At 35.4% G+C, this 21,959-nt stretch overlaps 1 protein-coding gene across 1 annotated transcript in view; it reads left to right on the forward strand.

Moving 5' to 3' along the window:
* LOC133063214 (phospholipid-transporting ATPase ABCA3-like) overlaps nucleotides 1–21,959 on the forward strand; it is a 255,333-nt gene that overhangs the window by 111,338 nt on the left and 122,036 nt on the right. The window contains exons 14-16 of the mRNA XM_061152337.1: nucleotides 6,294–6,392; nucleotides 8,750–8,903; nucleotides 10,277–10,577. Of these exons, the coding sequence (XP_061008320.1) occupies nucleotides 6,294–6,392; nucleotides 8,750–8,903; nucleotides 10,277–10,577 (554 nt within the window). The remainder of the gene's footprint in view (nucleotides 1–6,293; nucleotides 6,393–8,749; nucleotides 8,904–10,276; nucleotides 10,578–21,959) is intronic.

Genomic DNA, 21,959 nt, shown 5'->3' on the forward strand with positions numbered 1-21,959 from the left:
GTATTATGTTGACAGTGGGTTTGTCATAAATGGCTTTTATTTTCCCTCTATACATGTTCCCTCTATATCCACTTTGGTGAGAGTTCTTATCTTGAATGGATGCTAAATTTTATGAAAAGCTCTTTATGAGTCTACTGAGATGGCCATGTATTTTTGTCTTTCCTCTTGTTAATGTGGTATATCACATTGGTTTGTGTGTGTTGAACCATCCTTGTGAACCTTGGAATTGTCCAGTTGATCATTATGTTTGATTTTTTTTATGTACTGTTGCATTCAGTTTGCAATATTTTGTTGAGGATATTTGCATTTATATTCATCAAAGATATTGACTTGTACTTGTCAAATGTGTAGGTATAGTGTCTTCGTCTCTTTTGGGTAATAGAGTGACAGTGGCTTCATGGAAATAATTTTGCAGTGTTCCTTCCTCTTCAATTTTTTGGAATAATTAAAGCAGGATAGGTGTAAGCTCTTTTTTTATATGTTTTGTGGAATTCTGCCATGAAAGCATCTGGTCCTGGACCATTGTTTTTAAATTACATATTCAGTTTCATTTCTAATGATAGGTCTGCTCAAATTTTCTGTTTCCTCTTGACTCAGTTTTGGCAGGCTGTATATTGCTACAAGGGCTTCCAAGGTGGCTCAGTGGTAAAGAATTCACCTGCCAATGCACGAGATGCAGGCTTGATCCCTAGACTGGGAAGGTCCCCTGGAGAAGGAGATGGCATCCCACTGGTATTCTTGTCTGGAAAATCCCATGGACAGAGGAACTTGGAGGGCTGCAGTCCATGGGGTTGTAAAAGAGTCGGATATGACTTAGCAGCTATGCAACAAGACCAACATATTTCTATGAACTTGTCCCTTTGTTCTAGATCATCTAATTTGTTGCCAAATAACTGTTCGTAATATTCTTTTTAAAATGTTTTTGTATTTCTATGGTATCAGTTTTTACTCCTCCTCTTTCATTTCTTATTTTATTTATTTCAGTCCTCTCTCTTTTCTTCTTGGTGAGACCTGCCAGAAGTTCATCAATTTTGTTTATCTTTTCAAACAAGCAATTCTTGGATTTATTGACTTTTTTCTACTTTTAATCTCTATTCTATTTCCTTTCTCATCTTTATTATTTCCTCCCTTCTGCCAACTTTAGGTTTTGTTTGTTCTTCTTTTTCTGATTCCATTAGGTGGTGGATAATATTGTTTATTTGAAATGTTTCTTCTTGAGAAGGGCCTTAATCACTATAAAATTCCTCATTAGAAGTGCTTTTCCTACATCCCATAGATGTTGCAAGGTTGTATTTTCATTTCCTTGAGTTTTTATTTTTTCTGATATTTTGTTTGATTTTACCATTGACTCTCTTGATTTTTTTTAGTATGTTTGATCTCCAGCTGTTTGTTCTACTCCTGTTTTACTTTCTGTGGTTGGTTTCTAGTTTCACACCACTGTGGTCATAAAAATTGCTTGAAATAATTTCTATCCTTTTAAATTTGTTGAAGCTAGTTTTGTGATGTTGTATGTGATTTATCCTAGATCATTCCTTTGCACTTGAAAAGAATTTGTATCCTGGTTTTTGTTATATTTTGGGGGGATTGTGTAGTGCCCTGTAGATATCAACTCCAATAGATCTATTTTGTCATTTAGGACCTCTGTTGCCTTATTACTTTTCTGTCTAGATTATCTGTCCATTGATATCAATGAAGTTTTAAACTCTCCTACTATTATTGTACTATTGTCCACCTCTCTTTATGTCTGTTAGTATTTATTATACTTATTTTAAATATTTAAGGTGCACCTATATGCATGTATGTTGGTGAGTGTACTATCTTCTTGTATTGGCTTCTTCATCATTATATAATGTTCTTTTTTGTCTTTCTTCATGTCCTTTGTGTTAATGTCTATTTTTTTGATATGTGTATTGCTATCCCTGCTTTCCTGTAATTTCCATTTGCTTGAAACATCTTTTTCTATCCCCTCACTTTCAGCAAGTGTGTTTTTGCCCTGAAGTGAATCTCTTCTAGGCAGCATATTCTAAGTTCTTGATTTTTATCCCATCTATTACACTATATCATTTGATAAGAGGATTTAGTCCATTGACTTTAAATTAATTATTGATAGGTATGTGCTTACAGCCATTTAAATCTTTCTTTTCCAGCTGTTTTTATAGTTTTTCTTTGTTCATCTTGTCTTCTTTTTGTTTTTCTCTTTTTTGGCTTGATAATTTTCTTCTATAATATGATTGAGTTCCTTTCTTTTTGGTTTTTGTGAATCTAATGCATATCATTGATTTGTTGTTACCATGAAAATCAAGTATGTTGATCTGCAATTGTATCTACTTGCTTCAAAAAGATTGTCATTCAAAATAAAATGCATTCTAAAAGATATGTTTTTCTACTCCCCTCCTCCAGATTTTATCATTTATGTCTTATTTTCATATTTGTCTTTTTATTGTTAATTGTAGTTATAATTTATTTGAAATTTTTTGAATTTTGTTTTATTTTTTAATCTATACTTTGGTTTACTTTAGTAATCTTCATTCTTTTTATTTGTTTGCCTTTCTTATTGTGATTGTTTTTTCCTGTAAATTCTTGTTTATCTTTATTTACAGAAGACTTTTCAATATTTCTTTTATTGTAGGTTTAGTATTGCTGAATTCTTTTAGTTTCTGACTGAGGGATTTTTTTTCTTTTCTTCTATTCTAAATGATAATCTTTTTGGATATCTTAGGTTGCAGGGTTTTCTCTTTCAGGCCTTCTCTTTCTCTTTCAGGCCTTTGACTATATCCGTCTGCAAAGTTTCTGTAGAAATATCAACCAATAGCTTCATGGAGCTTCCCTTGTAGATGATTCTTAATTTTCTCTTGCTGCCTTTAGAATTTAGAGTTTTCTCTTTATCTTTTGCTTTTGCCATTTTAAATATGATATGTCTCAATGTGAGTCTACTTGGGTTCATCTTTTTGCAACACTGTGCTTCCTGTACCTTTATGTCTGTTTCTTATTTAGGTTTGAGAAGTTTTTAACCATAATTTCTTCAAGTACATTTTTAGTACCCATGTCTCTCTTTTCTTCTTCTGGAACCCCTATTATGCACAGGTTGGCATAATTTTTATTATTCCGTAGATATATGTTGCTTTAACATTTTTTATTAGTCTGTCTTCTGTTCTGATTGGGTGACTTCAACCATTGTCTCTCCTGAATCATGTATTCATTCTTCTATGTTATTTTGTGAATATTCATTGCTTCTAGATTGGTTTTTATCTAAGCAGTTGAATTGTCTATTTTTGATTGGTTCAGCTTTGTATTTTCCAGTTCCTTTTTTATAGTGATCTGCATTTGTATCAATAGTTTTTCTTAATTTGGTTAGCATTTTTATTACTTCTTTTTGGTTTTAGTTGACTGGTGAACACTGTTTCATTATTTGTTCTTTCAGGGTATTTCTCATTTTCTTTTTAATTGGGAGCAGTTCCTCTGACTTTATTTTATTTGACTTTCTCTGTCTCTGTGAATTTATGAGAAACAGTTACCTACTGTGAACTTGAGGTATTCTTGCCAGAAAAATCCCATAGACATAGGGGTCAGGTGGGCTATGATCCATGGGGTCACAAAGAGCTGGGTACGACTGAAGCATAGCACATACAGCACCCTTTGAACTTCAAGGGTTGTTCTTATATGGGAGTATACTTGGGCAAACTGTGTGTGTTTACTGGTTTTGGTATGGACACTGAGCCCAGTGTACTGGCCTTTATCTCCTTGATATGGGGTGTGGTTGGTGTTGGGATATTTAAAGTCTGTGCAAGATGTAAAGTGGGGTTTCCTCTTTGCTCTGTGGCTATTGCTACCCTATCAGGGGCAGAGTCTGCTCCTCAGTTGTTGTATTTGAAGTCCTGAGGGTCAGGTTTGATATGGCTCCATTGCCCTTGAGTGTGAGCTCTGCCCTAAATAGTGTGGTTGTTGAAGCATGTGAGGCCCATGAAATCACAGAGGCTCTATGTGATGCCTATCCATTTCTCTGTTGTGTTCATCTCAGATCTAGTACAAGGCTGTGACTGGGTGTTGGGACATTGTGGCTGTCTGAATTGAGGTGGCCGTGCTTTCACCTGATCTGGACTGCCTCTCGGCACACTTTTCTCAGGACCTCTCTGCCCCATGTCTCATGCTAAGCTGAACTGGAGTGCCCTCACTGGGAGACAAACTGCTATGTACTCCTAGGCAATGACAATGTTCATTGCCATTTCACTTGATTCACACCCCCAGGCTTTCTGGGCTGTCTCTGCAGAGCTATATTAGCTCCTCTCCCAGGGCCTGTCTGCCTGAGACTTAGCACTTATCACCGCAAGCTCCTGTGGTACTGCCCTCTGTGAACATTGACAACATCCCCCGTTGCCACATCTGCTGATGAAGGCCTCCACAGCTTGGCCTGTTTCACACCCCAAGCACCCTGGTCAGTTTCTTCAGAGCTAGGCTGGGTCTCTGCCCAGAATTTGAATAAGGCTGTGGTGTGGAGTGAGCAGGGTCAGTTGTTTCTCCCTTCAAATTGTAAAGTGCAGTGAGGCAGCAGCCTCCAGTGCAAGGCTATTTCTGCCTTGATTGTCAGCAAGCCAACATGTATACACTCTTAGGGAGCTAGGCATCTCTAGCCCATTTATCTGTCTTAGCAGTTTTCCCAGCTGGTAAGGGGGCCCATTTCCTCCACAGGACTGATATGCCTAGACTCTTTATTCCTCAGGGAAAGGGTCTGGCTGTGTCGATTTTCTCCTTATAGATTGCTCCCAGGGGCATATACCCTGACTTAATGCCTTTTTTCCATCCTACCTGGTTATGTGGAGATCTTTCTTGCAGCTTTAGTTGCAAGCCTTTGTTGACTAGCTAGTTTTTATGAGAATTGTTTCACATGTACGTATATTTTTGATGTGTTTGTGGGGAAATGTGAGTGCCACATCCTCTACCCTGCCTTCTCGATATCCCAATTGAATTTTGTTGTTGTTGTTCAGTTGCTAAGTTGTGTCTGACTCTGCAGCCCCACAGACTGTCGCACACCAACCTCCTCTGTCCTGCACCATTTCCTGGAGTTTGCTCAAATTCATGTCCATTGACTTGGTGATGCTATCTAACCATCCCATTCTCTGCTTCCCCCTTTCTTTTGCCTTCAGTCTTTCCCACCATCAGGGTCTTTTCCAACGAGTTGGCACTTCACATCAAGGAGCCAAAATATTGGAGCTTCAAACATTTGAATTTACTACATTTTAAATCATAAAAAGTATAATGCTAATAATAATGCTTGACTGATTCACTATAAATTTTTGTTTTTTTACTTCCTCAGACTTATGGGGGCTTGAGTCTGCTGTTATATCTATGTGAACAAATGTACAAACACCACAAAACTGTTCTCATAATCTTTCTCTATATAATTACTTTTAAGAGTTGCATTTACTATGTATTCCTTAAGATTTTGCTGTGTGGGAAAAAACCATGGAGATTTCTCAAAAAGTGAAAAATAAAACTACCATACATGATCCAACAAGCTCATTTCTGGGTATTTATTAAAAAGAATTGAAATCAGGATCTCAGAGGGAACACCTGTATTCCCATGCTCCCTGCAGCATTATTCACAATAGGCAAGATATGAAAACAACCTAAGTGTCCACCTACAAATGAATAAAGAAAAAATAAATGTATATACATTGGAATATAATTCAACTTTAAAACAGAAGTAAATCCTATCTTTTGTGACAGCATGAATGGATGGACCTAAAGGACATTACACTAAGTAATATAAAACAGACACAGAACAACAAACACTGTATGATCTCACTTGTATCATGGAATCTAAAATGGTCAAATTCTTAACAGCAGAGAATAGAATTGTGGTTGCCGGAGCTGATGAATGGAGGAAGGGAAAAGAGGGAGTTGACGTTCAGTTTATCCAAAATTTCGGTTTATGCAAGATAAATAAATTTTGGAGATCAACTATACAGCATACTGCCTACATATAACCATATTGCATACTTAATATTTACTAAGAGGATGGCTCTCAGATTATGCATTTTTACCACAAAAATAAAAAATAATAAAAGGGATGGGAGGAAATTATGGGAGGTGATGGGTATGTCTATGACTTTGGTGGTGATAGTTTCATACGTGTATATTCCAGGAATGTTCCACATTCCTGATTTATCACCAGCCATGGAAAATATGATAAGCATTGCAGCGAAGAATAAGCTACATATTTCCCCAATGTGTAACAAAAATATTAATGTGAAAATCACCTTCCGAGTACTAGCTCCTTCTCCTTCTTCTCCTAGGTTTAAAGATCTACTTACTGAAATGACAGACAGACAGGAAGAGCTGGGTATTGCTAGTTTTGGTATCTCCATCACTACCATGGAAGAGGTTTTCATTAAGTAAGTAATGATGCATGGGAGCAAGAGAGCAGAAAAAAAATTTTTCTTTAAAATCAGATTTCATTTTGAAAGCAAGACCCATCATGTGTGGAGCTAAAATAATTGAAGTAATAATGGATTGTTAGCTATGGTTATCTTCTATGAATCACGAACATATCAGTTTACGTACCTTGCTCGCCTTATGCGCTAAGGCTGCTGTGACTCATGGAACTAGAGTGAGAATATCAGTTCAGAGAGTTAGGAGGCAGGATACTCAATGCAAAAAATGAGACTGTGAAACTGCACAAAAAACTAAATCCAGGTACTGAATACCCAGAGCAGAGGAATATTTCATAAGAAGATTATTTGAAACTTTGGGATTACAATTGAATATCTGTGTATTTTGTGGGTAGAATTGTTAGAACTGGTCTAGAGCAAAGAGAGAAGACAGAAGAAGCAAGAACTGCAATCTCATAGCTTCCTGAATGAAAACCACAATCACAGAAAACTAACGAAAATGACCACATGGATTTTTGATCATAGGGGACTGAAATGTAAAAGCAGGAATTCAAGAAGTACCTGGAGTAACAAGCAAGTTTGGCCTTGGAGTACAAAATGAAGTAGGGCAAAGGCTAACAGAATTTTGCCGAAAGAACAAACTGGTCACAGCAAACACTCTCTTCCAACAACACAAGAGATGACTCCACACATGGATATCACCAGGTGGTTAATATTGAAATCAGATGGATTATCTACTTTGCAGCAGAAGATGGAGAAATCATATACAGTCAGCAAAACTAAGACTGGGAGCTGACTCTGGCTCATATCATTATTGCAAAATTCAAGCTTAAATTGAAGAAAGTATGGAAAAACAAAGACTGTTCAGGTATGACTTAAATCAAATCACTTATGATTACAGTGAAGGTGACAAATAGATTCAAGGGATTAGATCTGGTAGGCAGAGTACCTGAAGAACAAAGGATGGAGGTTTGTGACATTGTACAGCAGGAGATGACCAAAACCATCCCAAAGAAAAAGAAATGCAAGAAGGCAAAATGGTTTTCTGAGGAGGGCTTATAAATAGCTGAGAAAAGAATAGAAATGAAAGACAAAGGATAAAGGGAAAGACACCTAATTGAATGCAGTATTCCAAAGAATTGCAAGGAGAGATAAGAAAGCCTTCTTAAGTGACCATTGCAAAGATAGAGAGGAAAACAATAGAATGGAAAAGACTAGAGTTCTCTTCAGAAAATTAGAGATACCAAGGGAAAAATTTCATGCAAAAATGGTCACAATAAAAGACAGAAACTAACAGAAGCAGAACAGATTAAGAAGAGGTAGCAAGAATACACAGTAAATATACAAATAAGGTCTTAATGACTTGAATAACTATTTTGGTGTGGTCACTCACCTAGAGTCAGACACCCTGGAGTGTGAAGTAAAGTCGATCTTAGGAAGCATTAGCTTGAACAAAGCTAGTGGAACTGATGGAAAATCCTAAAAGATGGTGCTGTTATAGTGCTGCACTCAATATGCCAGCAAATTTGGAAAACTCAGCAGTAGCCACAGGACTGGAAAAGGTCAGTTTTCATTCCAGTCCCAAAGAAAGGCAAGGCCAAAGGATTTTCAAACTACAGCATAATTACACTCATCTCACATGCTAGCAAAGTAATGCTCAAAGTCCTCCAAGCCAGACTTCAACAGTATGTGAACCGTGAACTTCCAGATGTTCAAGCTGGATTTACAAAAGGCAGAGGAAACAGAGATCAAATTGCCAACATCCATTGGATCCTAGAAAAAGCAAGAGAGTTCCAGAGAAACATCTACTTCTGCTTTATTGACTATGCCAAAACCTTTGACTGTGTGGATCACAACAAACTATGAAAAATTCTTAAAGAGGTGGGAATACCAGACCACCTTACCTGTCTCCTGAAAAATCTGTATGCAGCTCAAGAAGCAACAGTTAGAACAAGACATGAAAAAACAGGCTGGTTCCAAATTGGGAAAGGAGTACATCAAGGCTGTATATTGTCACTCTGCTTGTATAACTTAAATGCAGAGTACATGACGCAAAATGCTGGGCTGGATGAAGCACAAGCTGGAATCAAGATTGCTGGGAGAAATATCAGTAACCACCCTCAAGGCAGAAAGTGAAGAACTAAAGAGCCTCTTTAGTTTAATTTTTCTGAAATAAGCTTAGAAACATTATGAAAATAAAACTGTTGTATATTATCAATATCAGTTTTTACAGATTTAACAACTTCTAGCCAGTGATTTTTTTTTTTAATTTTGACTCAATTTTTGAAATTTTTATGATGAACTGTGTATTTAGAAACCACCATTCTGGTTAAAATAATTTTCTTTTTCTGTGTGTGTAGGGTCAGTCAATTGCATAATCCGACTTTGCAGGCCCTACCAAATGAAGATGAAAGTGAAGACACAAATCAGAATATGAATGTCCCTAGAAATTTTGAGAGACCGTATTCTTCCTCCAACTTGAGTAAACGCTCTAATATTACATTTAATACTGGGGTGAGCAACTTCACTAAGAATATAATATTTGTATATATTTGTATGGGATAAAAGTTATAATATTTCATTTTAATATTGAATTAAAAGTAGAGTTTGAGTTCTTAGCCAAAGAAATCCAGGTAAGGAGTAGTATGTAAAACAATTCACTTAGTTTTTAAATTCAAAAGTAAAATATGATAGTAGAAATTAGATTTTTACTCTTCCCATTATTATTCCTCAGAGTCACTTATCACAGTTTTGAATTGTTAGTCCATTCAGAGCTGAGAAAGTTTCTTATAAAAGTTAACACTATTCGTGTACATAAAACTATTTAAATGTATGAATTGAAATGAATTGATATTTCCTAGTGAACTATTTACTCCCAATTCAGTATCTTTCTTCATTACCATGGGAAATTCCACTGGACTGACAAGCATTTCTTTGCTTGTTCTCTTAACTAAATACTCCCTACAGTCTTCCCCCAAAACATTAGGGATTCTGATGTGGAAGATGTATTTCTCAGAGTTGCCCATGAGCATACTTTCACTGAGGGGACTGATGAGTCAGTTGTGAAGCAGAGTTGATATTGTACAACTAACGTGTGGAATTTTGAACCAGAGAGAAGTGGAATTCCTGCTCTATTCACTAGTTATTTGACTTTAAACAAATTATTTGACATATCTGTGCTTTAATTTAATTCTCTGTGAGACATTTTAATGAGTTAACACCAAGTAAAATATGGCCTTTGGAATGTTTGCCATGAATTGGATACTTTAAAATGTAATTTTCTTCTTCTCCTTGCTTGCACATTTCTGCTATATCACTCTTCTTTATTTCCCCCTTCTTATAAAGATGCAGACAATGAAAGATTTGCAGAATAGTCTATAAAAATTGATTCTTGTATTAATATATGCTGTCATCCTAGAAATATATCTAAATATATCTAAAAGTCAGAAAACAATGTGAGAAAGAATCCTTCTAAACTTTACCTTATTTCCAATCAGTGACAACATCTAAATGCTAATTGTTTCATTCAGAAAATACTGATTGATGGGACTTCCCTGGTGGTCAGAGGCTAAGAATTTGGAAATATGATTTAATATTGGCTAAGAAAGATAGATGTGATGTTGCCCTGGTCAGAGACACTATGAATGTGTTAGTGATCCTTTTGAGGTTTTCAGTGTAATTAGATGGAAGCCTTAATCCTTGCATTTAACACATTATATAAATAAGAAGTCTTGTTTGTCACCTAGTCTGTGAACTATGGTTACGTTCTGTTCAAGGGTATATTTATAAAAGTGTATACATCCTCTATCATAAGATTAAAATATTAATGAAGTTCATTAAATGTTGTGACCATTGTGATGCTGTAATGCCATCTTCTGTCTTGTCAGTGGACTCTTTACAGTCAGCAGTTCTTTGCCATGTTCATAAAAAGAGCAATGTTCACTTGGCGCAACTGGAATTTGATCTTGCTGCAGATACTAGCATTCGTGGGTATTTTTTATTTTTTGATGAGCGATGTGGAGATTTCAATAAGTGGAGAAAAACTTGACAGAGAAATGGATTTGGAACAATATGGTCAAACAATTGTGCCCTTCTCAGTTTCTGGAAATTCTGAGTTTACCATGAATTTCACAAAAAATCTTGAGATCTTGCTAAAGGCTAAGAAACAGAAACTTCATAAAGTAAATGGTAAGCCTCTTTCAAAAAAAAAAAAAAATGACTGCTAGTAGATAAAGACCTGTTTGTGTTCTTCCAAAAAAGGTCTTAACTGGAATATTTAGTTACTTGCTATTTTTTTTTTCTTGATAGTCTCATAAAGACAACTAAACTAGATGCAAGAACAATCAGTTGAAATTACTGGCTACAATATTGTAAAGTAATTAGCCTCCAACTAATAAAAATAAATGAAAAAAAATAATAAAAAAAATAAAAGATTACAATCAAACAGAAAAAAAAAAATTACTGGCTACAAAAGTTAATTATTAATGGAGGTGCTGGAGTATGGGTCGTCTACCAGCCATTTCCTACACCTTCTAAGTGAAAGTGAGTGAGAGTCACTCAGTCGTGTCCAACTCTTTGTGACCCTATGGAATGTACAGTCCATGGAATTCTCTAGGCCAGAATACTGTAGTGGATAGCCTTTCCCTTCTCCACGGGATCGTCCCAACTCAGGGATCAAACCCAGGTCTCCTGCATTGCAGGCAAATTCTTTACCAACTGAGCTATCAAAGAAGCCCTCACCTTCTAAGGAATGGACTCAAGTAGCAGAATAATTTCTTTTGTGAAATGTAGCACAGAATTTCACATAAAACCAGTCTTACAGTGTGGTATGATGGTCCTAAATCCTGAAAGACTCCTCATAACATATGTATCTAGATTGGCCATATCTAAAAATGGGTAAACAGGTATGGCTGGAAGCTTTATGGGCAGTCTACTCAGAACTTATTTACTTGTAAAGTAGTAGTAACTGATTTTATGTACTGAACACGTACTTTTGGCAAGAACTTTTCTAAGTATTTGCATTGTCTATTTCTATAACAATAACATTTGCTAAAGTTTGGGACACTAAGGTTTGGAGATGTTAAGTGAGCCACCCCAATTCATGCACCTAGTATGTATTAGAGGAGGGATTAGATTTTAAGAGATTGCAGTATTAACTCACACTACGCTAGATCATCCCAGTAAGAGGCAAGTCTGTCCTTTTACAAGACTGACCATTTCCTTCCAGGTACTTCATTTGTATTTCCTTCAACTGCTATCTGGTTAACTGTGTTACTTCATATTAACATATAACCTATGCAGTTTAGCAAGTTTATCTTTTAGGTTCTATTGTGAGAGGTGAAAGTGCATTCAGAGATGTTGGTGAAGTCTACCATTATCTTAATTGTATGTTGATAAACATCATAGGTTTGGTGTCCTAAAGCCTGTCAGTAAATCATACATTTTTTCTCCTCCATTACTGGATGACTAAATGAACATTTATTAATCAAAAATGACACAGTTGTTTAGAAGAGAAGAGGAAAGAGAGAGAGAAAATGAATTTACCTGATTCAAAATGTCGTTCTTTTTCACTACATTATATTGTTGATACAAAAATCAAAAGACTATATTTCAGAGATATGTTAATAATAAGACAATCAAATTAAATCTTCCTTCTTGTTAGTTCTTTTAACATCTTGCTGTGCTGTGCTTAGTCGCTCAGTCATGTCCGACTCTTTGTGACCTCATGGACTGGACTGAGCCCACCATGCTCCTCTGTCCATGGGGATTCTCCAGGCAAGAATACTGAAGTGGATTGCCATGCCCTTCTCCAGGGGATCTTCCCAACCCAGGGATTGAACCCAGGTCTCGCATACTGCAGGCAGATTCTTTACTGCCTGAGTCACTGGAGAAGCCCTAGCGTCTTGCTGTTGTCTTAATTAAAAATTATTCGAGCAGCTCTTTGAGAAAATTAGTAGGCTAAGAAGCCTCAAATTGTTCTATAGAAATAGCTAGTTAAAAAAAAAAAAACCACAGATTAGCTAAAATAGCGTCATATAGAAACTGGTAAAGGGTCTGCAACAATCAAGTGAATGCCCAGTCAAAAAATCCACATGCAAACTGTAAGGGTATCTGTGGTGTTTTTGCTTATCTTTACACCATCACCCTCTCTGGGACAGTACACTGAGTTGGTAGAAAGCTATGCATTTACTGGTTGCTCCTTTGGGATGAAAAGAGTAGAATTTTTTCAACATTCAGGCCAATTTGAGAACTGTGCAAAGAACTGAATTTGTTTTACTTAACTCAGAGCTCAAGTGAGAACAGTGCCATAGTTTGAATATTATATTAAAGTTGCTGAAAGTACTGACAGATGCCAAGGTATGAAAACTACAAGGGGGACTGCAGACATGCGGGCACCAGGGACAAGATATTATGGGTATCATGATACAGTAGAACATCTAAGGTCCCAAAAGAGAACAAAGGTAAAATTCATAGGGATATTAATACATTTAAAAACAGCCATATATAGTGAAGAGATGAAGGAAAAACATATACATAGGCCCAGGGTATATATATGCCCAGAAATGTTCTGAGAAAAATTGAACCTTTATGCCAGACAGATTAGTAAATTCTCTTTATGCTGAGATACAATCTGCAAAGACTAGGATAGCAACTTTTTTCAAATCCCAAATGTCAAAAAAAAAAAAAAATCACAGGCTATACAAATAAACAGGAACACGCTCCATTCAACCAACTCTAAAGAAACACAAGCTTTGGATTTATGGGACAAACTTTAACTCTTAAATATGTTCACTAAGTTAAAGGAAACATGAGCAAAATACTGAAGTAAGTCAAGAAAACCATATATGGTAAGAATATCAGCAAAGACAGAAAATTTTAAAAGAATCAAACAAGAATTCTGAAGCTAAAAAATACAAAACTGAATTGAAAACTGCACCATAGGAATTCATCAGCAGACTTGACCAGGAAGAAGAAAAGTCAGCAAATGTGAAGACATACTATTTGAAGCTATTGAGTTTGAGGAACAGAAAAAAGGGGGGGGGGGAGGGAGAAAACTGAACAGAATCTAATGGAATTATGATACAATATAAAACAGACCAAGCTACACATTCTGGAAATCCTAGAAGGCAACAAAGAAAGGGACATAGAACTTACTTGAAAAAGCAAAGCTGAAAATTTTCCAAATTTGAGGAAAGATTTGTATATGCTAATACAAGAAGCTCAATAGACTCCATGTAGGACAACCACAGAGAGATCCACAGTGAGACACATTATAATCAAACTGTTAATAGACAAAGAATCTTGAAAGCAGCAAGAGAGAAACAACCACGTACAAGAGATCCTCAATGAGATTATCAGAAATTTTCTGCTAAAACCTTGCGGGTCAGAAGGCAGTGGGATGATATATTTAATGAAAGCTTAAAAAATGGTCAACCAAGAAGTCTACATTTAGCAAAACTGCACTTCAAAAATTGAGATATTCAGAGATAAAAACTGAGGGAGTTCATTATGAAATATACCCTAAAAGAAAATTTAAAGATTCTTCTTCAAAGTGATATGAAAGGACACTGGACAGTAACTCAAAGTCATATGAAAATAAAAATTCTAGAGTAAAGCTAAATACATGGATAAAAGTAAAAACCAATATTATTATAATTTTAGTTTATAATCCTACTTTTTTACAGGATTTTAAAAACAAAAGAATAAAAAGTAACTGTAAATTGCTAAAATCTTGTGTTAAAAGTAAAGTTCAATGTTGCAAAAAATAATATTGCATAGGAACTGGAATGTTAGGTCCATGAATCAAGGTAAACTGGATGTTGTCAAGCAGGAGATGGCAAAAGTGAACATCCACATCTTAGGAATCAGTCAACTAAAATGGACGTGAATGGGTAAATTTAATTCAGTTGACTGTTATATCTACTATTGTGGGCAAGAATCCCTAAGAAATGGAGGAGCCCTCATAGCCAACAAAAGAGTCCAAAATGCAGTACTTTGGTGCAATCTCAAAGACATCAGAATGATCTTGGTTTCGTTTCCAAGACAAACCATTCAATATCACAGTAATCCAAATATATGCCCCAACAACTAATGTCGAAGAAGCTGAAGTCAAATGATGCTATGAAGAACTAAAAGACCTTCTAGAATTAACACAAAAAAGGATTCCTTTTCATCATAGGGGATTGGGATGCAAAACGAACAAGTTAAGAGATAACTGGACTAACAGGTAAGTGTGGCCTTGGAATACAAAATGAGGTAGAGCAAAGTCTGACAGAGTTTTGTGAAGAGAATTGCACTGGTCATAGCAAGCACTCTCTTTCAACAAAACAAGAGACAACTCTACATATGGACATCACCAGATGGTCAATACTGAAATTAGATTGATTATATTCTTTGCCCTGAAGATGGAGAAGCTCTATGCAGTCAGCAAAAACAAGACCTGGAGCTGACTGTGGCTCAGATCATCAGCTACTTATTGAAAAATTCAGACTTAAATTGAAGAAAGTAGGGAAAACCACTAGTCCATTCACATATGACCTAAATCAGATCCCTATGGTTATACAGTGAAGGTGATGAATACATTCAACAAATTAGAAATGGTAGACAGAGTACCTTAAGAACTATGGGTGAAGGTTCGCAACACTATACAGGAGCTGGTGACACCACCAAGGTAAAGAAATTCAGCAAGGCACAATGGTTGTCTGAGGAGGCCTTACAAATAGCTGAGAAAAGAAGAGAAGTGAAGCAAAGGAGAAAAGGAAAGATATGCCCAACTGAATGCAGAGTTCCAGAGGATAGCACGAAGAGATAAGAAAGCCTTCTTAAGTGAACAATGCAAAGAAATAGAGGAAAACAATAGAATGGGAAGGACTAGAGATCTCTTTAAGTAAATTGGAGATATCAATGGAGCATTTCATGCAAAGATGAACACAATAAAAGACAGAAATGGCAAGGACCTAAGAGAAGCAGAAGAAATTAAGAAGAAGTGAGAAGAATACACAGAAGAACTATATATATTAAAAAAAAAAAAAAGGTCTTAATAAACTGGATAACCATGATGGCTCACTAACCTAGAGCCAGAAATCCTGGAGTGTGAAGTCAAGTGGACCTTAGGAAGCATCACTATGAACAAAGTTAGTGGAGGTGATGGAATTCTAGCTGAGCTATTTAAAATCCTAAAAGATGATGGTGTTAAAGTGTTGCACTCAATATGTCAGAAAATTTGGAAAACTCAGCAATGGCCAAAGCACTGGAAAAGGTCAGTTTTCATTCCAATCCTGAAGGCAATGCCAAAGAATATTCAAACTACGATACAATTGTGCTCATTTCACATTCTATAAGCTAATGCTCAAAATCCTTCAAGCTGGGCTTCAACAGTACGTGAACCAGGAAATTCCAGATGTACAAGCTGGATTTAGAAAAGGCAAAGGAATCAAAGATCAAATTGCCAACATCCATTGGATCATAGGAAAAGCAAGGTAATTCCAAAAAACATCTACTTCTGCTTCATTGACTACACTAAGCCTTTGACTGTGTGGATCACAATAAAATGTGAAAAATTCTTAAAAAGATAGGAATACCATACTACTTACCTGTCTCTTGAGAAACCTGTAGGCAGGAAAGAAGCAACAGTTAGAACCAGACATGAAACAATATAGTGATTCAAATTTAGAAAAGGTATACATCAAAGCTGTATATTGTCACCCTGCTTATTTAACTTACATGCAGAGTACATTGTGCAAAATGCTAAACTTGATTCCACAAGCTGGATTCAAGATTACTGGGAGAAATATCAACAACCTCAGACATGCATATGATACCACTCTAGTTGCAGAAAGTTAAGAGGAACTAAGGGTGAAAGAGGAGAGTGAAAAAACTGGTTTAAAATTAAGGATTCAACTAAGATCGTGGCATCCTGCCCCATCACATTATGGCAAATAGAGGGAGAAAAAGTGGAAGCAGTGGCGGGTTTTAATTTCTTGGGCAAACATTAAAAAGAATTCATTTGAACCAGTTCTAATGAGATGGATGAAACTGGAGCCCATTATACAGAGTGAAGTAAGCCAGAAAGATAAAGAACATTACAGCATACTAACACATATATATGGAATTTAGAAAGATGGTAACGATAACCCTATATGCAAAACAGAAAAAGAGACACAGAAGTACAGAACAGACTTTTGAACTCTGTGGGAGAAGGTGAGGGTGGGATGTTGCGAAAGAACAGCATGTATATTATCTATGGTGAAACAGGTCACCAGCCCAGGTGGGATGCATGAGACAAGTGCTCGGGCCTGGTGCACTGGGAAGACCCAGAGGAATCAGGTGGAGAGGGAGGTGGGAGGGGGGATCGGGATGGGGAATACGTGTAAATCTATTGCTGATTCATGTCAATGTATGACAAAACCCACTGAAAAAATAAATAAATAAATAAAATAAATTTCTTGGGCAAGGACACATATATGTTGTAAGTGAGAGGATAAGAAAAGATACTCCATGAAAATAGTAAGCAAAAGAGAGCAGAATGAACTATACCAATATCAGGCAAAGTAGACTCTAAACCAAAAAGTGTTATAAGACTAAGTCACAACGAGGATGTAATCTAAAAGGGTATCTATAGCAATTATAAACATAGCACCAAATATCCTAAATATGTGAGGCAAACATTGACACAATGGAGAAATAAACACTATACAATAATAATCAGAAACTTCAGTATCATATATATATATATATTTTTTTTTTTAGTATCATATTTTTAAACAGTAAATAGAACATAAGACAGAAGATCCACAAGGACAGAGAGACCATGAACAATGCCATAAATCAACTAGACTTAACATACATAAAAGGACACTTCCCTCAACAAACAGCAGAATACACATTTTTCTTGCATGCACAATAGAGATTCTTTAGGATAGACCATATGCTAGGCCACAGAGTAAATCTTAATAAACTTAAAAAATGGAAATCCTACAAAGTGTACTTTCTGATCATAACTGAATGAAGCTAGATAAGAATAGTGGGAAGAAAACTGGAAAATAGCAAATGTGGAAATGCAAAAAAACAACTATCATTAGGTCAAATAAGAAATAACAAGAGAAATTAGAAAATATTAATACTTTGAGACAAATGAAAATGAAAATATATCATATTAAGGAATGTGACAAAAGCAGTGTGTGATGTTTATATTAAAAGAAGAAAACTGACAACCTAGAAGGGTGGGATGGAGCTGGGGGTAGGAGGGAGGCTCGCGAGGGAGGGGACATATGTATACATTTTGCTGATTTGCATTGTACATTGTACATGCTGCATTATACAGCAGAAACCAACAGAACATTGTCAAGTAATTATCTTTGAATTAAAAGTAAATTAAAAAAAAAAAAAAACACTACCAAAGCAACCACCTAACTTTACAACTTAAGAAACTAGAAAACAAAGAATAACTAAACCCAAGGCTAACAGGAAGAAGGAATAATAAAAACTAGGGCAGATATGAACAAAATAAAGAATAGAAACACAATAGAGAAAATGAACAAAATTGAGTTCTTTCTTTGAAAAGATCAATATATTCGAGAAAAATTTACAAAGTGACAAGGAGGAAAGAGAAGACTCAAATTACTAAACCAGAAATGAAAGAGGGGATACTATTGCTGATTTTACATAGGAGAACCTAGACGAAATTGACAAAGTCCAAGAAATGCACAAAACTGAATCATGAGGAAATATAAAATCAAATAAGTCCTATAAAAAGTAAGGTAATTGAATCAGTAATTTTAAAAAAACTCCCAGCAAAGAGCAGTCAGGGCCAGATGACTTCACAGGTGAATTTTTCCAAATATTCAGAAAAGAATTAATACCAAGTTTTCTCAACCTCTTCTAAAATATTGTAAAAGACAGAACAATTTCAAATGCATTCAGTAAGGCCAGCATTACCCTGACACTAAAGCCCGACAAAGACATTATAAGAAAACTGCAGACCAGTATCCCTAGTAAATGTAATGCAAAACTCAGTATCAAAATACTATCAAATAAGGCAAACGCACCTTAAAAGGATTATTCACAATGACCAAGTGGGATTTATTCCTAGAATGGAAGGATGGTTGAACACATGAAAATCAGTCCATGTAATATGTTGCATTAACAGAATGAAAGAAAAAAAAACCTGCATGATTATTTCAATTGATGAGAAAATATAATTCACAGAATGATAATTATTTTATGATAGAAAATGCTCAATGAATCAGAAGGAAACTACCTTAACATAATAAATAAATTTGTATCAAAAGCCCACAGCTAAAATCATGGTCAATATTGAAGCACTGAGAGATTTTCCTCTAAGATCAGAACAAAATAAAGATATTTGCTTTTACATTTCTCTTCAACATTATACTTGGAGTCCTAGCTACAGAATTTAAGCAGGAAAGAGACAAAAAGACATCAAAATTGGAAAGTGATAAGTTCAAATTACCTCTGTTCTCAACATGATCTTATATACAAAATATCCTAAATTCCCACAAAAAAACCACAAGTTTATCAATTTAGAAAAGTTGCAAAATACAAAATCAACACACAACAATTAGTTGCATTTCTATACATAACAGTGAACAATCCAAAAACAAAATTAAGAAAAACATTTCACTTATAATAGCATCAGAAGAATAAAACACTATAAGCAAGGCAAAAAGACAACCCTCAGAATGGGAGAAAGTAATAGCAAATGAAACAACTGACAAAGGACTAATTTCCAAAATATACAAGCAGCTCATATAACTCAATGCCAGAAAAACAAACAACCCAGTCAAAAAGTGGGGAAAAGACCTAAACAGACATTTCTCCAAAGAGGACACAGATGGCTAACAAACACATGAAAAGATGCTCAACATTGCTCGTTATTAGACAAAAGCAAATCAAAACTAAAATGAGATGTCACCTCACAATGGTCAGAATGGCCACCAACAAAAAGTCTGCAAACAATAAATACTGGAGAGGGTATTGAGAAAAGGGAAACTTTTGCACTGTTGGTAGGAATGCTAATTGATACAGCCACTATGGAAGATGGTATGGAGATTCCTTAAAAAACTAGGAATAAAACCACCATATGACCCAGCAATCCCACTCCTAGGCACATACCCTGAGGAAACCAAAATTGAAAAAGACACATGTATCCCATTGTTCACTGCAGCACTATTTACATTAGCTAGAACATGGAAGCAAGCTAGATGTCCATCAACAGATGAATGGATAAAGAAGTTGTGGTACATATACACAATGGAATATTACTTGGCCATAAAAAGGAACACATTTGAATTATTTCTAATGGGGTGGATGAACCTAGAGCCTATTACACAGAGTGAAGTATGTCAGAAAGAGAAAGATAAATATCGTATACTAACACATATATACAGAATCTAGAAAGAAGATACCAAAGAATTTATTTGCAGGCCAGGAATGGAGAAACAGACATAGAGAACAGACTTACAGACATGGGGAGAGGGTTAGATGTATGGAGAGAGTAACATGGAAACTTACATTATCATATGTAAAATAGAGAGCCAACAGGAATTTGCTTATGTCTCAGGAAACTCACAGGGGCTCTGTATCAACCTAGAAGGGTAGGATGGGGAGGAAGATGGGAGGAAGGGAATATATGTATACCTATGGTTATTCATGTTGTGTTTTGACAGAAAACAACAAAATTCTGTAAAGCAATTATCCTTCAATTTAAAAAATAAATAAATAAAATACATTTTCTTACCAAAAAAGGAATAAAATACTTAAGAATAAACTTAACCCAGGAGATGAAAGACATGTATAATGACAAACCTTGCTGAAAGAAATGAAAGAATATACAAATAAATGAAAAGATACTCTATATTCATAGGTCAGCAGATTTAATATTGCTAAGGTGTCAATACTCCCCCAAAAACATTCAGATTCAGTGCTGGCCCTATCAAATCCTAATTATTTGGAGAAAGAAAAAGAATAGAAAAATCAATCCTGAAATTCTTATTGAATCTCAAGAGACCTGAACAGAAAGTTTATTTTTCCCGTAGTTATTGAGATATAACTGACAAATGATGTTTGTATGTTCAAAGTATACAATGTGATGATTTAATATACATACATATTGCAAAATTACTGCTGCAAAAGGTTTGTTAACAAATCCATAACCTCAGCGAGTTACAGTTTTTCATTGCATGGTTATAGCTTTAAAGGTTGGCTCTCATAATAGTATACAACAGGCTATTGTTAACTATAGTCACTATGCTGTGCATTGGATTCCAGAACTTATAACAGGAAATATGTGCCCTGTGACATACATATCCCCATTTCTCCCACCTCCCAGCCCAGGACCAGGAAACTACCATTTCTCTCTATAAATAATAGATAGACATAAATCTTTATTCATTAATCTGTTGATACACAATTAGGTTGTTTCCATGTCTTGCATATTGTTAATAATGCTGTGGTGAACATGGGGAGGGGTGCAGATATTTCTTCAAGACAGTGATTTTATTTCCTTTGGATATATACTCAGAAGTGTATATATCTACCATAGTAATAATCATATGGTAGTTATCTTTTTAACTTTTTGAGGAACTTCCATAGTGTTTTACATAATGGCTATACCACTTTATATTGCTACCAATGGTATACAGGTGTTCTCTTTTTTTCACATTCTTGTCAGGACTTATCTCTTGACTTTTATATGATAGCCATTCTAACAGATGTTAGGTGATAGTTTACTGTGGTTTTGATTTATATCTCCCTGATGACTAGTGATGTTGAGCACAGTTTCATATACCTGTTGGCGTGTATGCCTTCTTTCGAAAACTATCTGTTTCAGTACTTTGCGTATTTTTAAACTGAATTAGTATTATTTTTCTATTGAGTTGTATGAATTCCTTTATATTTTGTATTTTAGCTTTTCATCAGATACATAGTTTGTGAAAATTTTCTCCCATTCCTTAGATTGCTTTTTGTTTTTTTGATTGTTTCCTTTGCTGTGTAGGAGTTTTTTTTAGTTTGATGTATTCTCACTTGTTTTAGTTTTGTTAAATGTGATTATGGTGTCATATCCAAAGTACCAATATAAAGAAGAATGTTAGGGAGGTTTCTCCTGTTTTCTTCTAGGCATTTTATAACTTCAACTTATTTTTAAATCCTTAATCAGTTTTGAGTTAATTTTGTGAATGTTGTAAAATAGGGGTCCAGATTCATTCTGCATGTGGATATCTAGTTTTCCCAACACTGTTTATTGAGGGCCTTTTTCCCATTGAATATTCTTGGCTTCCTTGTTAATTATTACTTGAACATTTATTCAAAGGTTTACATTTTTATGAAACACACAAGTTTTCAACCTTTCATTGTTGAGTATGATGAAGTCTTGGATTTGTGTTATTAAAATATGTCCTTTATTGTGGTGGTATATTCCTCCTACAAAATTGCTGAACATTTCATCATAAAAGGATGCTGTATTTCATTAAATGTTTTTTCTTCCATCTGTTTAGTCCTTGGCAAACACTGTGTGTGTGTGTGTATGTGTTGGGGGTACTCAGTGGTTGT

The sequence above is a fragment of the Dama dama genome, chromosome 10, assembly GCF_033118175.1.
Source record: "Dama dama isolate Ldn47 chromosome 10, ASM3311817v1, whole genome shotgun sequence".
NCBI lineage: Eukaryota > Metazoa > Chordata > Mammalia > Artiodactyla > Cervidae > Dama > Dama dama.